The sequence below is a fragment of the Cygnus olor genome, unplaced genomic scaffold, assembly GCF_009769625.2.
Source record: "Cygnus olor isolate bCygOlo1 unplaced genomic scaffold, bCygOlo1.pri.v2 scaffold_107_ctg1, whole genome shotgun sequence".
Taxonomy (NCBI): Eukaryota; Metazoa; Chordata; class Aves; order Anseriformes; family Anatidae; genus Cygnus; species Cygnus olor.
The window spans coordinates 78,153-95,244 of NW_024429097.1; the positions used below are offsets into that span (position 1 = coordinate 78,153).

The 17,092-nt window shown below is 61.4% G+C and overlaps 2 protein-coding genes and 1 long non-coding RNA gene across 3 annotated transcripts; all 3 read right to left on the reverse strand.

Annotated features, from left to right (window-relative positions):
• Positions 1-128: 128 nt before the first annotated feature.
• On the reverse strand, positions 129-650 carry LOC121063214. The gene is made up of 3 exons (XR_005815923.1): positions 511-650; positions 251-339; positions 129-160 (listed from the first exon to the last, which is right to left on the reverse strand). It is a non-coding gene; the product is annotated as an uncharacterized LOC121063214 (long non-coding RNA).
• A 6,774-nt stretch (positions 651-7,424) lies between these two features.
• LOC121063220 (mucin-3B-like) lies at positions 7,425-10,667 on the reverse strand. The gene is made up of 10 exons (XM_040543587.1): positions 10,592-10,667; positions 10,339-10,509; positions 10,111-10,238; positions 9,230-9,497; positions 9,073-9,141; positions 8,417-8,579; positions 8,175-8,330; positions 7,741-7,841; positions 7,578-7,633; positions 7,425-7,488 (listed from the first exon to the last, which is right to left on the reverse strand). Exons 1-10 carry the CDS (start codon positions 10,665-10,667, stop codon positions 7,450-7,452), a joined length of 1,227 nt encoding a protein of 408 aa, XP_040399521.1. The 3' UTR covers positions 7,425-7,449.
• Positions 10,668-13,391: 2,724 nt separating this feature from the next.
• LOC121063221 (mucin-5AC-like) lies at positions 13,392-16,785 on the reverse strand (the record flags this gene model as incomplete). The annotated part of the gene is made up of 4 exons (XM_040543588.1): positions 13,392-13,462; positions 13,700-13,805; positions 15,306-16,226; positions 16,335-16,785. Coding segments are annotated over 4 exons (1,549 nt in total), but the record flags the coding sequence as incomplete, so codon positions are not given.
• Between the last annotated feature and the right edge of the window lie 307 nt (positions 16,786-17,092).

Consider the following 17,092-nt stretch of genomic DNA (forward strand, 5'->3'; position numbering starts at 1 on the left):
CCCAACTCATCCAGTCATCGTGTCCCATCCCACCCCAACTCATCCCACCCCAACTCATCCCACCCCACGGCTCTACCACAGCCACCATCTTGTGCACCCACCAGCACAGGAGGGTCCACAACCTCCGTGTTGGTCCTGTAGGAGCTGTGTGCGTAGGGACCTGGATGGGGAGAAGATTCTGGTGAGGTTCCATCAAGGGTGAGGGTCTTCTCCCCATGAAGGGTCTGGGTTTGCCCCCACCAGGTCTCACCTTGACGTGGCGTCGAGCCTCTGCCGTTGACATGGTAGATGCCGGTGGCACGAGCGTTGCGCTTGCCGTCTGGCCAGCTATGGTCCTCGCTGTGGAGCAAGGCCTCCCGTGAGGCTCATGCATGGGGTGGGATGGGGCCGAACCCTCCCACCTCATGGGGAAAAGCTGCCCCCTCCCCCAAATTGAGGTAAAGGGGCACTTCTGAGGGTGTTGGACCTCCTCTCTGGACCTCCCCTGGCTGCCCGTCCTGCTCCCTTCACCTGGTGCTGGGCGTTTTTCTCTTCCCCTGGGCCAAGCAGATGGAGAGGACGATGCAGAGGATGAGCAGGATGAGGAGGGTCAGCCCCAGCCCCAGCCCCACGCCCAGCCCCAGCCCCAGTTTGCTGATGTGGGTCTGGCAGCGGTCGCCGGAGGAGAGGTACCAGGGCACATCGGGGCAGCTACGGGAGAAGACACAGCATGGGCAGGGTCCTGGACCCCCGGATCCGGCCCCGGGTATTCATCGGGGGTCAGGATCCTTCAGGTTCCCAGGATCCCTCCCAGAGGTGGGGAGAAGGTGGGAGAGCCAGCCCCATGTCCATGGGTTGGGGTCAAGGGTTGGGGTTTGGGGGGTCAAGAATTGGGGTTTTGGAGGACAAGTAATGGGTTTTGGGGTCAAAAGTTGGGATTTGGAGGTCGAGGGTTCGGTTTGGAGGTCAAAAGTTGGGATTTGGAAGTCAAGGGTTGGATATGGAGGGCAAGGATTGGGTTTGGGGGACAGAAGTTGGGATTTGTAGAGCAAGGGTTGGGTTTTGGGGGACAAGGATTGGATTTTGGGGGTAAAAAGTTGGGATCTGAAGATTAATAGTTGGATTTCGGAGGGCAAGGGTTGGGGTTTAGGGTTCAAACTCTGGAATTTGGGTTCAAGGATTGGGGTTGGAGTTCACAGCAGGGATAGGACTTGGGGCGGGGGTGAGGGTTGGGTCCCAATGCTGCGACCAGAACCAGATTTGGGTTAGGACAGGGTTGGGTTCAGGACCAGAACCTGGCTATCAGCCAGCGTTGGGCAGGTTGGGACCGACACGTGGGGCAAAATCTGGGGCTAAAGGCCAGGATTTGGGGGCAAGGTCGGGCGGGCAGCGCTCACAAGCAGCGGGGCCCATCCAATGTCACCCGGCACAGCCCAGGGCCACAGTCGATGGTGCCGGGGACGTTGAGGGTGCAGTTGGTGACGCAGAGGAGGCTGTTCTTCATCCAGTAGGGGTAGTAGAAGTGGCTGAAGTTGGCCGGCGTGTACTTCCGGCAGAGCTCTGCAGGGGACGGCGATGCCGATCAGACCCTGTCCCCGTCCCACTCCCCACCACCACCCCACTGCCCGCACTCACCGGTGGTGTTGAGCTCCGGTGCAGCGGCGAAGGCCCTCCGGGAGGCAAGCGCACCAAAGCAGAGCCCTTCTGTAAGAGATTGGGGGGTCACCGGAGCCCCCTTGGTGCAAGAAATGGGGTGAGGGGGCCCAACCCTATGCCCCCCAGCACCCACCCCCTCCTTCGCTGCAGTTTTGGGGCTGGATGGCTGCGTTCGAAGCCTCCAGCAGCTCCCTAGTCCTCTGGCCGAGGCTGGCGTTGGCTTGGCCCCCGGCTGGAGGCTGCAGCAGGACTTTGTAGTTCACCACCACGCTGCCTTCCCTGGGGGGCACAAAGGGTGGGGGGTGTGGGACACGGAGGGCTCCTCACCCATTCCCATCCCCGTGCTCTTCATCCCCTTCTTCATCCCCATCTTCATCCCCTACTTCACGCCCTTCATCATCCCCAGGCCCTTCTTCATCCCCAACCTCATCTTCATCCCCATGTCCTTCTTTATCCCCATCTTCCTCCTCAGCCTCATCTTCCTCTTCAACCTCATCTTCATCCCCAGGCCCTTCCTGATCCCCATGCTGCCCTTCTTCATCCCCATGCCCTTCATCGCCATCTTCATCCCTGTCCCCAACCTCATCCTCATCCCCATGTCCTTCTTCACCCCCATAACTATCTTCACCCTCATCCCCATGTCCTTCATCCCCATCTTCCTCCCCATCCCATCCCATCCCATCCCATCCCATCCCATCCCATCCCATCCCATCCCATCCCATCCTCGCCATTGGCCACAAACTCACGTCAGAGCCAGCACCCGGGTGCCACGGTAGCCGGAGACATTCTGGTAGACCCGATCCATCTGGGGACAAGGAGACATGTGTCAGCCGTCATGACATGGGGCTGCTGTCACGATGCTGTCGCAACACCGGGGCACTCACCGTCCGGCTGAACTCATCCGCGAAGCTGCGGAAGGCGGCGGACGAGGTGTCCCCCATGTCCCCGGAGAAGCGGCGGTTGGTGACGCGCGCCATCAGCGCCACGCTGGGACCCAGCTCTTGGGGAGGAAGAGGAGGAGGAGGAGGAGGAGGAGGTTGGTGAGGTCCCACGGTGAGTCCCCAAGATTAGGGGGGACAACGGGGGCATCCCCCCCCCACCTTACCCGCTGTGATGTTGATGGTCGAGGCCCCAAACTGGCAGTAGGCTCCGTCCACGTTGGGGGGACACAGGCAAATGGTCCCCGTCCAGTACCCCCCATTCAGGCAGGGGTCTGTGGGGAGAGGGGGGTCGTGGGTACTCCCCCTGCACCCCCCTTTTCCCACGGCATCCTCCCACCCAGAGAATTCAGTGGGGTTGGAATGGGGAGAAAAGGCAACACCAACGGCTTTGGGGTTGGAGCAGCCTCCATCAAGGTCCACGGTGATGCCGACCTCCCTGGGTGGGGCTCCGGGTCTCCTAAAGGAGCCCCGGGAAGCCAAAGGGCCACCAACCTGCGGTGGTAGGGATGGCGGTGGTGGTGGTTCTCCTGGTGCTCCTCGGCGTGGCCTTGGTGGTAGGGCGAGCGGGCATTGCGGTGCTGGTGGTGGTCATGGTCGTGGTCGTGGTCATGGTCATGGTCGTGGTGGTGGCACCTCGCCTCTCGCACCGGGGCCCTTTGAAGCCCGGGGGGCAATAGCACTCAGTGCCCACGGCCGTGCCCCCGTGCTGGCAGGCGGTGGCCTCGTCGCGGATGTCGCAGCGGCGTCCCGACAGCCCCGGGGGGCAGACGCAGCGGTCGCCCACGGCGGTGCTGCCGGCGGCACAGCGGGCGGCGGCGTCTGGCCTCTCGCAGGTGAGGCCGGAGAAGCCGGGCGGGCAGAGGCACTCGGTGCGGTTGGCGACGCCGCCGTTGAGGCAGGTGACTGGAAAGGGGAGGCCGGGTGGGTGACTTCCTCCTCCTCATCTTCATCCCCTCCAGGAGACACCCCCTTCCCCTCCCGGCTCTTGGAAGCCCCTAGGGGCACCCAGTGGGTGCAGCGGTGGACCTCCATCTGTCCTCCCTCCCCAGGAGGCCCCCACCCAGGGATGCCCGCTGGGTGCTGCACCCGCTTGCATCCCCTCCTCCTCCATCAGCCCCACAAGACTCCAGGTTCCTCCCGACTATGGGCAGGAGACCCCAACCCACCCCAAGGAGACCCCTTGAGTCCCAACCACTGGGTGCTGCACCCACTTCCATCCTCTCCTCCTTCCTCCCCTCAAGGAGAGCCCCAAGGACCCCCACCCCAAGGACCCAACACCCAAAGAATCCCCACCCCAAGGGCCCTCACAACCTCAAGGGCCCCAAAACCCTGAGGACCCCCTACCCCAAAGACCCGCACCCCAAGGAACCAATGTCCCAAGAACCCTCCCCACCCCAAGGACCCCCCACCCCGAGGGCCCCAACACCCCGAGGACCCCCCCATCCCAACGACCCCCACCCCGTGACACCCACTGGCCGGAGGGCTGGACCCATGTGGCAGGAAGAGGCAGATCATGTCCGAGACAGTGCTGTTGGTGACAGTGGTGACACCGGTGGTGCTGGGAGGGGACGGGGGTGTCCCTGTGGTGGCCGCCATGTTGGTGGGGGCGGTCGGAGGGGTGACGTTGCTTTTGGGGGGGGTCACGAGCGTTGTGTTGACTTCCCAATGCATCGTTGCGTTGCTTTCCAAGGGTGTTGGCTCCGTGGTTTTGCTTTCTGGGGGGGCCAGGAACGTCGTGTTGCTTTCTAGGGGTGCCAGAACTGTGACATTGCTTTCGGGGGGGGGCAGGAGTGTTGTGTTTCTCCCTGGGGGGGTCACAAATGTTGCGTTTACTTCCCCATGTGTTGGCGGCGCGGTTGTTGTGTTGCTTTCCAAGGGCGTTGGTGCCGTGGTTTCAATTTCAGGGGGGGGCAGAAATGTGGTGTTGCCTCCTGGGGGGGTCATGATTGTTTTGTTGCTTTCTGGGGGGTCCACGACTGTGACATTACTTTCTGGGGGGGTCAGGAGCGTTGTATTCCTTGCTGGGGGGGTCACGAGTGTTGTGTTGACTTCCCCACGCGGCGTTGAGTTGCTTTCCAAGGGTGTTGGTGCCGTGGTTTCACTTTCTGGGGGGGCCGTGAGTGTCGTGTTGCTTTCTGGGGGGGTCAGGACTGTCATATTACTTTCGGAGGGGGGCAGAAGTGTTGTATTCCTTGCTGGGGGGGTCACAACCGTTGCGTTGACTTCCCCATGCATTGTTGTACTGTTTTCCAAGGTTGTTGGCTTCGTGGTTTCACTTTCTAGGGGGGCCAGGAATGTCGTGTTGCTTTCGGTGGGGGCTGTGAGTGTTGTGTTGCTTTCGGGGGGGGCCAGGAGCGTTGTATTCCTTGCTGGGGGGGTCACGAGTGTTGTGTTGACTTCCCCACGCGTCGTTGAGTTGCTTTCCAAGGGTGTTGGTGCCGTGGTTTCACTTTCTGGGGGGGGCGTGAGTGTCGTGTTGCTTTCTGGGGGGGTCAGGACTGTCATATTACTTTCGGAGGGGGGCAGAAGTGTTGTATTCCTTGCTGGGGGGGTCACAACCGTTGCGTTGACTTCCCCATGCGTTGTTGCGTTGCTTTCCAAGGTTGTTGGCACCGTGGTTTCGCTTTTCAGGGGGGCCGTGAGCGTCGTGTTGTTTTCTGGGGGGGGCAGAACTGTGACGTTGCTTCCTGGAGGGGCCGTGGGCGTCGTGTCGCTTCCCGGGGGGGTCCCGAGTGTCGCATTGACTTCCCCACCTCTTGGCGTCGTGGTCGCGCCATCGCTTTCCCGGCGCGTCGTCGCCGTGCCGTCGCTCGCCGGGGGGGTCGTGAGTGTGGCGTTTCCTCCAGGGGGGGCCGTGACCGGGGTCTCCCTTCCCTGTGATGCCCCCCCCCCCACCACCACCCCCCTCGTCTCCTCATCCGTGGTGGTGGCGGTGGTGGCAGCACCGAAACACTCGCAGCGGGGTCCCCAGGTCCCTGGGGGGCATCGGCAAGCGCCCCCCACCAGGGTCCCCCCATTGAGGCAAGAGGCGGGGGGCTCGGCGAGCTGGCACGTGGCCCCCCCAAAGCCGGGGGGGCAGACGCAGGCGGTCCCGAAGGCCGTGCCCCCGTTGCGGCAGGCGCCTGAGGGGTCGGGGAGGTCACAGAGGGGGCCCCCGAAGCCGGGGGGGCAGAAGCACTTGGTGCCCACCGGGGTGCCCCCATTGCGGCAGGCCTTGGTGGGCTCTGGGGTCTCGCAGTGGGTGCCGTTGAAGCCGGGGGGGCAGGCGCAGGAGCCCCCCACCGCCGTGCCGCCGTTCTGGCAGGGAGCTGCAAGGGGGCGGCACTTGAGACCCCCCCCCGGGGGGCTGCGTTGAACAGCCATGAACCCCCCCCCCCCGAAATGCACCTCAGTGGGGGGGGACCCCCCCCTTAAAAGCTGGCTGGGACCCCCTACTCCTAAAGGAACCCTAAAAAGGAACCCCTAAAAAGGAACCCCTTTAGCCAGGACCCCCCCCTTACCCATAAATCCCCCTTCCCCAAGACTCCCCCCTTACCCAAAGACCCCCCTTACCCAAGAATCCCCTTTACCCAGGAGTCCCTTTACCTGAAACCCCCTTACCCAAGCCCCCCCCTCTTACCCCAAAGACCCCCCCCCTTAACCCAAAGACCCCAATTACCCCAAAAAAACTCTTACCCAGGACCCCCCCTTACCCAAATACCCCCCCTTACCCAAAAAATCCCCCCTCCCCAAATTTCCCTCCCCACAATCCCCCCCCCCCCAAGTGCCCCCCACTCACCCGAGGGCGCCACAACGGGGATGAGGAGGAGGAAGAGGAGGAGGAAGAGGAGGCAGCGGAGCAGCATCGTGCCGGGGGGGCCCTTTGCCTGCCGTCACCGCCGGGGGGGGCCGCGCCTCGGCCCCCCTTTTATCGGGGAGGCCGGGGGCGGGCAGGAGTCGGCCCCGATAAGATTGGGGCAAGAGGCGGTGCCTGCTGGGGCGGTGCCCCCCCACGCCTTGGCCCTAAATCTGACCCCCCCCCTTTTACCTGTCCTCCCCCCCCCTCGGTGGCTGCTGAGTCACTGGGGATGGAGGCGGGAGGGGCACGCGTGTGGCCTGGTCCCCCCCCCAGAAAGAGTCCCTGTACCCCCCCCCAAAAAAAGTCCTTGTCCCCTCCTAAAAAAAAGTCCCTTTCCCCCCCTAAAAGTGGTCCTACCCTCCCAAAAGTGGCCCTGTCCACCCCCCAAAAGTCCCTGTCCCCCCCCCCCAGAAAAGTTCCTATTCCCTTCCCCCCAAAGGTGGCCCTGTCCCCCCTCCCACTCCATCCCCTTGGGGTGTCCCAGTACAACCCAGTGTGTGGTTCCCTTCCTCCCCCAGGACTGAGCCACAGGGGTTGCCCCCCCCCCGAGGTAGTGGGGACCCCCCCAACCTGCTGCCCCCCTCCCCCAGCTACTAAGCCCCCTCCCAGGTGCTGCGGACCCCCCCCCCCAAATTCCTAAAGACCCCAAAGTGCCAGGGACCCCCCCAAATTCAGCGCTCCCCATACCTGCTCCCCCTCCCCTCGAGGGGCTGGGACCCCAAAATAATCCCCCCCCACCCCCAAATATTCCCCCCACCCAAATACCCCCCCCAAAATATCTCCCCCCAGTCCTCCCCCCATTTTGGGTGTGCTCTGATTTAGGGCCAAGGACCAACCCCAAGTGAGTGGACCAATTAGCCGGGACTAACGAGAGCAATTAATTTATTACAGGCCGGGAGGGCCCAAATAAATAATAAATAGAGGGAGGGGGGCGAGGGGGGGCCCTGGGCACGGCCCGCGTGCCAGGGGCCCCGCCCATGGGGGGCAGAGGTGGGGGGGGGTGTCTCTGCACGCCGTCCTGGCTGTGGAGGGTCCTCATGGCGGGGGTCTCAGCGAGGGTCTGGCGATATGCATCTGGGGGGGGGGGGGAAATGGGGGGGGGGAGTTAGAGAGGTCCGTGGGGGGGGCTGGGGGGGGGGGGGGGATTTGGGGGGGGCACCCACCGGCATGTCAGTGTTCACAAGGTCCAGTGAGGGCGTGAAGCTCCGTAGACTGCCGCCTGTTGAGGACATGGGGTGGGGGTGGGGGGTGGCGATGGGGTGAGCAGCTGTGGGCCCCCCTCCCAAATGCTGCCCCCACTCCCCCCCACCCCGGAGCCCCCCTGACCTGCGCTGGCGCCATTGTTGGTGAAGAGGAAGCCGTCGGGTGAGGTCCAGATGCCGCCATCGTTCTCGTACCAGCTGTCCCCAATGGAGGACGAAGCGTTCCTGGAGGGCAGCGCCAGGAGGCTCAGAGGGGGGCGGAGGGATGGGGGAGGGGGCTGTGCCCCCCCCAACCCGCCCAGGTGTCCACCACCAACCCCATGCAGAAGCAGAAGACCCCAAGGGTACGTACCCACCACCAAAGCTGCTTTGAAGCAAAGACCCCCAACCCAACCCAACCCAACCCAACCCAACATGACCCCATGCCAACTCAATGAACCAAAACACCTCAACCCAACCCAACTCAACCCAACAGAACCCACTCAACCCAACTCAACCTGCCCCCACCTCAACAAACCCTCCCGTCCCAATCCACCCCAACCATTCCTGCCCCTCTACCTTCTCCACTCCTTCCTCCTCTTCACCAGCAGCACAACAAAGACAATGCAGGAGATGAGCAGCACTGTGGCCACCAACCCCAGCCCGGTGGCCACCTTGCTGATGCGCCCGGAGCACTGGGTGCCCGTGTACCAGTAGAGCGATTCATCCCAGCAGCTGCGGGGACAAGGAAAGGTCAGACCCAGTGGTCCCAGTGGGGATAGGGGATGGGCAGGGGGGTGGGGACACATGGTGGCACTCACAAGCACTGTGGCCCGGCGCGGGTGACATGGCACTGGCCGTGGTAGCAGTCGAGGGTGATGGGCGTGTTGGCTGTGCATTTGGTGACACAGCGGATGGCGTTGCTCATGTTCAACGCGTAGTAGTAGTCCTGGTAGCCGATGGGCGCCCGCTGCTGGCACAGTGCTGAGGAGGGGACATGGCGGGGTGGGGGGTGGGGGTCAAATGGGGTGGTGGGGTGTGTAGGGGCTGGTGGGGTGCATGGGGGGGCTCAGGGGACATGTAGGGGGCTGGTAGGACTGTTGGGGGCAGGTGGGGTGCCTAGAGGGTAGCGGGCTTTATAGGGGTCTAGAGGGGCTCATAGGGGACTGGTGGGGCTCATGTAGGGTGGTGAGCTTTATGGGGGTCTGGTAGGGCTCATAAGGGGCTGGTGGGGCTCGTAGGGGGTTGGTGGGGCTCATATAGGGTGGTGGGCTTCATAGGGGGCTGGTGGGGCTCATGGGGGCTGGAGGGATTCATGGGGAGGTCTTTTGGGGCTCATAAGGGTCTGTTGGGGTTCATGGGGGCTGGCAGGCTTCATGAGGCTCATTGGGGTCTCATGGAGCTCATAGGGACTGGTGGGGTGCATAGGAGGCTCAGGGGGGCACATGGGGGGTCCGTGGGGGCACCCTGGCCTCACCATCAAGCGAAGGGGACTCCGTCATGTTCTTGACGACGGGGCTGGACGACACCACAAGGCAGACGACGGCTGTGGGGGGAGAGAGGCTGTCAGGGACCCTTCTCTGGGGCCTCCCTGGGGGGTCAGGGGGGCGAGGGGGGGAGGACAGGACACCCACAGAGGTCGTGCTTGCAGTCGCCCTGGCTTTCGGCGGTCTCCTGAAGCTTCTGCACCAGCTTCTCCGTCTTCTCCTGGAACTCCTCAGTCAGGTTGGGGCTGGCGATGGTTCTGAAGATGACCTCGTGCTCCACCTCGAGGCCGGTGCCCGCGGGGAGGGACACAGAGGCCCTGCGCACCCGGGCTCCCTGCCTACTGGAGGTCGCCGGCCCGATGCGGAGGATCTTCACGCCCTCATAGCCGGGCACGGAGCCGTAGATCTTGGCCATCTGCCCGGGGAAGGGGCGCCGTGAGGACAGGTCTGGTGTGGCCTGGCCTCCTTTGCGTGGCCCAGCCTCCCCTTGCACAATCCGGCCTCCCTCTGTGCTCCTGGCTTCCCCTCATGCAGCCCGGCCTCCCCTTGTACTCCCAAACTCCTCTCACGCAGCCTGGCCTCCCCTCGTGCTCCTGACTTCCCTTTATGTTCCCAGCCTCCCTTTGTGCTCCCAACCTCCCTTTGTGCTCCCAGTCTCCATTTGTGATCCCGGCCTCCTCTCCTGTGGCCCGGCCTCCACTTGTGCTCCCGGCCTCCCCTCACGCAATCTGGCATCTGTTGGCGCTCCCGGCCTCCCCTCGTGCTCCTGAGCTCCTCTCGCACAGCCTGGCTTCCCCTTGTGCTCCTGGCCTCCCCTCACTCTCCCGGCGTCCGTTTGTGTTCCCGGCCTCCATTTGTGCTACCAGCCTCCCTTTATTCTCCCACCCTCTCTTCTCACAGCCTGGCCTCCCCTCATGCTCCTGGCCTCCCTTTGTGCTTCTGGCCTCCCCTCATGTTCCTGGCCTCCCCTTGAACAGCCCGGCCTCCCCTCGTGCTCCCGGCCTCCCCTCCTGCTTCCTGGGCCTCACCTCCTGCCGAAAATGCCTCACGAAGTCCTCGTAGGCCTGCGAGAGGGGGTCCTGCAGCTCCTCCGTGTAGTTGAAGTTGGTGACGGTCACCACCAGCTCCACGTTGGCCACGATCGTCCCCTCGACGGCTGCGGGAGGCAGGAGGGGGGTGAGCAAGGGGGGGCGGGGGGGGCCGGGTGGAGGCTGTGGGCTGCAGAAGGCCATGGGCTGGGGGGAGGCCGCACTTACGGCTGTCGATGGTGACGGAGTCGCTGGAGAACTCGCACAAGGGGCCGTAGAAGTCGGGGAGGCAGAGGCACTTGATGGAGTCGTAGGTGCCTCCGTTCTGGCAGACCACTGCGGGGAGAGCGGAGGTCAGGGGGCGCCTCGGGGGGGCACCCAGGGGTGGGGGTCCCGCCCCTGATGGGGGGGCAAGGGGAAGAAATGGAGGCCCCGGGAGGTGGGGTGGAGGAGGGAGGACGGGAGGGAGGTGGAGGCTGACCTGGAGGAACGGTGGTGGTGGTGGTAGTCGTGGCGGTGGTCGTCACGGTAGAAGTCGTGGTGGTGATTGCGGTCATTGGGGAGGTGGTGGTGGTAACTGGAGCTGTGCTGGTGGTCACTGGAGCTGTGCTGGTGGTCACTGGAGCTGTACTGGTGGTGACCGGAGCTGTACTGGTGGTCACTGGAGCTGTACTGGTGGTGACCGGAGCTGTACTGGTGGTGACCGGAGCTGTACTGGTGGTCACTGGAGCTGTACTGGTGGACACTGGACCTGTACTGGTGGTCACTGGAGCTGTACTGGTGGTGACAGGAGCTGTACTGGTGGATACTGGAGCTGTACTGGTGGTGACCGGAGCTGTACTGGTGGTCACTGGAGCTGTACTGGTGGTGACCGGAGCTGTACTGGTGGTCACTGGAGCTGTACTGGTGGTGACAGGAGCTGTACTGGTGGTTACTGGAGCTGTACTGGTGGTGACCGGAGCTGTACTGGTGGTCACTGGAGCTGTACTGGTGGTCACTGGAGCTGTACTGGTGGTCACTGGAGCTGTACTGGTGGTCACTGGAGCTGTACTGGTGGTTACTGGAGCTGTACTGGTGCTCACTGGAGCTGTACTGGTGGTGACCGGAGCTGTACTGGTGGACACTGGAGCTGTACTGGTGGTGACTGGAGCTGTACTGGTGGTGACCGGAGCTGTACTGGTGGTCACTGGAGCTGTACTGGTGGACACTGGACCTGTACTGGTGGTGACCGGAGCTGTACTGGTGGTCACTGGAGCTGTACTGGTGGTCACTGGAGCTGTACTGGTGGTGACAGGAGCTGTACTGGTGGATACTGGAGCTGTACTGGTGGATACTGGAGCTGTACTGGTGGTGACCGGAGCTGTACTGGTGGTCACTGGAGCTGTACTGGTGGACACTGGAGCTGTACTGGTGGTCACAGGAGCTGTGCTGGTGGTCACTGGAGCTGTACTGGTGGTGACCGGAGCTGTACTGGTGGTCACTGGAGCTGTACTGGTGGACACTGGACCTGTACTGGTGGTGACCGGAGCTGTACTGGTGGTCACTGGAGCTGTACTGGTGGTGTCTGGAGATGTACTGGTGGATACTGGAGCTGTACTGGTGGTGACCGGAGCTGTACTGGTGGTCACTGGAGCTGTACTGGTGGTGACCGGAGCTGTACTGGTTATCACTGGAGCTGTACTGGTGGTGACCGGAGCTGTACTGGTGGTCACTGGAGCTGTACTGGTGGTCACTGGAGCTGTACTGGTGGTTACTGGAGCTGTACTGGTGGTGACCGGAGCTGTACTGGTGGTAACTGGAGCTGTACTGGTGGTGACCGGAGCTGTACTGGTGGTGACCGGAGCTGTACTGGTGGTTACTGGAGCTGTACTGGTGCTCACTGGAGCTGTACTGGTGCTCACTGGAGCTGTACTGGTGGTGACCGGAGCTGTACTGGTGGACACTGGAGCTGTACTGGTGGTGACTGGAGCTGTACTGCTGGTGACCGGAGCTGTACTGGTGGTCACTGGAGCTGTACTGGTGGACACTGGACCTGTACTGGTGGTGACCGGAGCTGTACTGGTGGTCACTGGAGCTGTACTGGTGGTGACAGGAGCTGTACTGGTGGATACTGGAGCTGTACTGGTGGTGACCGGAGCTGTACTGGTGGTCACTGGAGCTGTACTGGTGGTGACCGGAGCTGTACTGGTTATCACTGGAGCTGTACTGGTGGATACTGGAGCTGTACTGGTGGTGACCGGAGCTGTACTGGTGGTCACTGGAGCTGTACTGGTGGTGACCGGAGCTGTACTGGTTATCACTGGAGCTGTACTGGTGGTGACCGGAGCTGTACTGGTGGTCACTGGAGCTGTACTGGTGGTTACTGGAGCTGTACTGGTGGTGACCGGAGCTGTACTGGTGGACACTGGAGCTGTACTGGTGGTCACTGGAGCTGTACTGGTTGTCACTGGAGCTGTACTGGTGGTGACCGGAGCTGTACTGGTGGTCACTGGAGCTGTACTGGTGGTCACTGGAGCTGTACTCGTGGTGACCGGAGCTGTACTGGTGGTCACTGGAGCTGTACTGGTGGTGACTGGAGCTGTACTGGTAGTGACCGGAGCTGTACTGGTGGTCACTGGAGCTGTACTGGTGGTTACTGGGGTTGTAATAGTCTCCAGGGCTGTACTGGTGGTGACTGGAGCTGTAGTGGTGGACACTGGAGCTGTACTGGTGGTGTCCAGAGCTGTACTGGTGGTGTCCGGACTGGTACTGGTGGACACTGGAGCTGTACTGGAGGACACTGGGGCTGTACTGGTGGACACTGGAGCTCTACTGGTGGTGACTGGAGCTGTACTGGTGGACTCTGGAGCTGTACTGGTGGTCACTGGAGCTGTACTGGTGGTCACTGGAGCTGTACTGGTGGACACTGGGGCTGTACTGGTGGACACAGGAGCTGTACTGCTGGTGTCCAGAGTTGTACTGGTGGACACTGGAGCTGTACTGGTGGTCACTGGAGCTGTAGTGGTGGTCACTGGAGCTGTACTGTTTGACACTGGAGCTGTACTGGTGGACACTGGTGCTGTACTGGTGGTGACTGGAGCTGTACTGGTGGACATTGGAGCTGTACTGGTGCTTACTGGGGCTGTAGTAGTGGTCTCCGGCGCTGCACTGGTGGTGACTGGACCTGTACTGGTGGAAACTGGAGTTGTACTGGTGGACTCTGGAGCTGTATTGGTGGACACTGGAGCTGTACTGCTGGTGTCAGGAGCTGTACTGGTGGACACTGGAGTTGTACTGGTGGTCACTGGAGCTGCACTGGTGGTCACTGGAGCTGTACTGGTGGACACTGGAGCTGTAGTGGTGGTGGCTGGAGCTGTACTGGTGGGCACCGGAGCTGTACTGGTGGACACCGGAGCTGTACTGGTGGACACTGGAGTTGTACTGGTGGACACTGGAGCTGTACTGGTGGTGACTGGAACTGTACTGGTGGACACCGCAGCTGTACTGGTGGTGACTGGAGCTGTACTGGTGGTGACTGGAGCTGTACTGGTGGTGTCCGGAGCTGTACTGGTGGTCACTGGAGCTGTACTGGTGCTCACTGGAGCTGTACTGGTGGACACTGGAGCTGTACTGCTGGTGTCCAGAGCTGTACTGGTGGTCACTGGAGCTGCACTGGTGGTCACTGGAGCTGCACTGGTGGTCACTGGAGCTGTACTGGTGGACACTGGAGCTGTACTGGTGGTGACTGGAGCTGTACTGGTGGTCACTGGAGCTGTACTAGTGGACACTGGAGCTGTACTGGTGGGCACCGGAGCTGTACTGGTGGGCACCGGAGCTGTACTGGTGGACACTGGAGTTGTACTGGTGGACACTGGAGCTGTACTGGTGGTCACTGGAGCTGTACTGGTGGTCACTGGAGCTGTACTAGTGGACACTGGAGCTGTACTGGTGGGCACCGGAGCTGTACTGGTGGACACCGGAGTTGTACTGGTGGACACTGGAGTTGTACTGGTGGACACTGGAGCTGTACTGGTGGTGACTGGAACTGTACTGGTGGACACCGCAGCTGTACTGGTGGTGACTGGAGCTGTACTGGTGGTGACTGGAGCTGTACTGGTGGTGTCCGGAGCTGTACTGGTGGTCACTGGAGCTGTACTGGTGCTCACTGGAGCTGTACTGGTGGACACTGGAGCTGTACTGCTGGTGTCCAGAGCTGTACTGGTGGACACTGGAGCTGCACTGGTGGTCACTGGAGCTGCACTGGTGGTCACTGGAGCTGTACTGGTGGACACTGGAGCTGTACTGGTGGTGACTGGAGCTGTACTGGTGGTCACTGGAGCTGTACTAGTGGACACTGGAGCTGTACTGGTGGGCACCGGAGCTGTACTGGTGGGCACCGGAGCTGTACTGGTGGACACCGGAGTTGTACTGGTGGACACTGGAGTTGTACTGGTGGACACTGGAGCTGTACTGGTGGTGACTGGAGCTGTACTGGTGGTCACTGGAGCTGTACTAGTGGACACTGGAGCTGTACTGGTGGGCACCGGAGCTGTACTGGTGGACACCGGAGTTGTACTGGTGGACACTGGAGTTGTACTGGTGGACACTGGAGCTGTACTGGTGGTTTCCAGTCCTGTACTGGTGGACACTGGAGTTGTACTGGTGGACACTGGGGCTGTATTGGTGGACACTGGAGCTGTAGTGGTGGTGTTCGGAGCTGTACTGGTGGACACTGGAGCTGTACTGGTGGACACTGGAGTTGTACTGGTGGTGACTGGAGCTGTACTGGTGGACACTGGTGCTGTACTGGTGGTGTCTGGAGATGTACTGGTGGACACTGGTGTTGTACTGGTGGTGACTGGAGCTGTACTGGTGGACACTGGAGCTGTACTGGTGGACACCGGAGCTGTACTGGTGGTGACTGGAGCTGTACTGGTGGTGTCCGGAGCTGTACTGGTGGACTCTGGAGCTGTACTGGTGGTGACTGGAGTTGTACTGGTGGTGTCCAGAGCTGTACTGGTGGACACTGGAGCTGTACTGGTGGACACTGGAGCTGTACTGGTGGATACTGGAGCTGTACTGGTGGACACTGGAGCTGTACTGGTGGACACTGGAGCTGTAGTGGTGGTGACTGGAGCTGTACTGGTGGACACTGGAGCTGTACTGGTGGATACTGGAGCTGTACTGGTGGTTACTGGAGCTGTACTGGTGGGCACTGGAGCTGTAGTGGTGGTGTTCGGAGCTGTACTGGTGGACACTGGAGCTGTACTGGTGGACACTGGAGTTGTACTGGTGGTGACTGGAGCTGTACTGGTGGACACTGGAGCTGTACTGGTGGTGTCTGGAGATGTACTGGTGGACACTGGTGTTGTACTGGTGGGGACTGGAGCTGTACTGGTTGACACTGGAGCTGTACTGGTGGTGACCGGAGCTGTACTGGTGGTGACTGGAGCTGTACTGGTGGTGTCCGGAGCTGTACTGGTGGTGACTGGAGCTGTACTGGTGGTGACTGGAGTTGTACTGGTGGTGTCCAGAGCTGTACTGGTGGACACTGGAGTTGCACTGGTGGACACTGGAGCTGTACTGGTGGACACTGGAGCTGTACTGGTGGATACTGGAGTTGTACTGGTGGTTACTGGAGCTGTACTGGTGGACACTGGTGCTGTACTGGTGGTGTCTGGAGCTGTACTGGTGGACACTGGTGCTGTACTGGTGGTGACTGGAGATGTACTGGTGGACATTGGAGCTGTACTGGTGCTTACTGGGGCTGTAGTAGTGGTCTCCGGCGCTGCACTGGTGGTGACTGGACCTGTACTGGTGGAAACTGGAGTTGTACTGGTGGACTCTGGAGCTGTATTGGTGGACACTGGAGCTGTACTGGTGGTGTCCGGAGCTGTACTGGTGGACACTGGAGCTGTACTGGTGGACACTGGAGTTGTACTGGTGGTGACTGGAGCTGTACTGGTGGACACTGGAGCTGTAGTGGTGGTTACTGGAGCTGTAGTGGTGGTGACTGGAGCTGTACTGGTGGACACTGGAGCTGTACTGGTGGACACTGGAGTTGTACTGGTGGTGACTGGAGCTGTACTGGTGGTGACTGGAGCTGTACTGGTGGACACTGGAGCTGTACTGGTGGATACTGGAGCTGTACTGGTGGACACTGGAGCTGTACTGGTGGACACTGGAGCTGTACTGGTGGTGTCCGGAGCTGTACTGGTGGACACTGGAGCTGTACTGGTGGACACTGGAGTTGTACTGGTAGTGACTGGAGCTGTACTGGTGGACACTGGTGCTGTACTGGTGGTGTCTGGAGCTGTACTGGTGGTGACAGGAGCTGTACTGGTGGATACTGGAGCTGTACTGGTGGTGTCCGGAGCGTTACTGGTGGAAACTGGAGTTGTACTGGTGGTGCCCAGAGCTGTACTGGTGGAGACTGGAGCTTTACTGGTGGACACTGGAGTTGTACTGGTGGTGACTGGAGCTGTACTGGTGGTTACTGGAGCTGTAGTGGTGGTGACTGGAGCTGTACTGGTGGACACTGGAGCTGTACTAGTGGACACTGGAGCTGTAGTGGTGGTGTCCGGAGCTGTACTGGTGGACACTGGAGCTGTACTGGTGGACACTGGAGTTGTACTGGTGGTGACTGGAGCTGTACTGGTGGACACTGGAGCTGTAGTGGTGGTGACTGGGGCTGTACTGGTGGACACTGGAGTTGTACTGGTGGACACTGGAGCTGTACTGGAGGTGTCCAGACCTATACTGGTGGTGACTGGAGCTGTACTGGTGGACACTGGAGCTGTACTGGAGGCGTCCAGAGCTGTACTGGTGGACACTGGAGCTGTACTGGTGGACACTGGAGCTGTACTGGAGGCGTCCGGAGCTGTACTGGTGGACACTGGAGCTGTACTGGAGGTGTCCGGAGCTGTACTGGAGGCGTCCGGAGCTGTACTGGTGGACACTGGAGCTGTACTGGAGGCGTCCGGAGCTGTACTGGTGGACACTG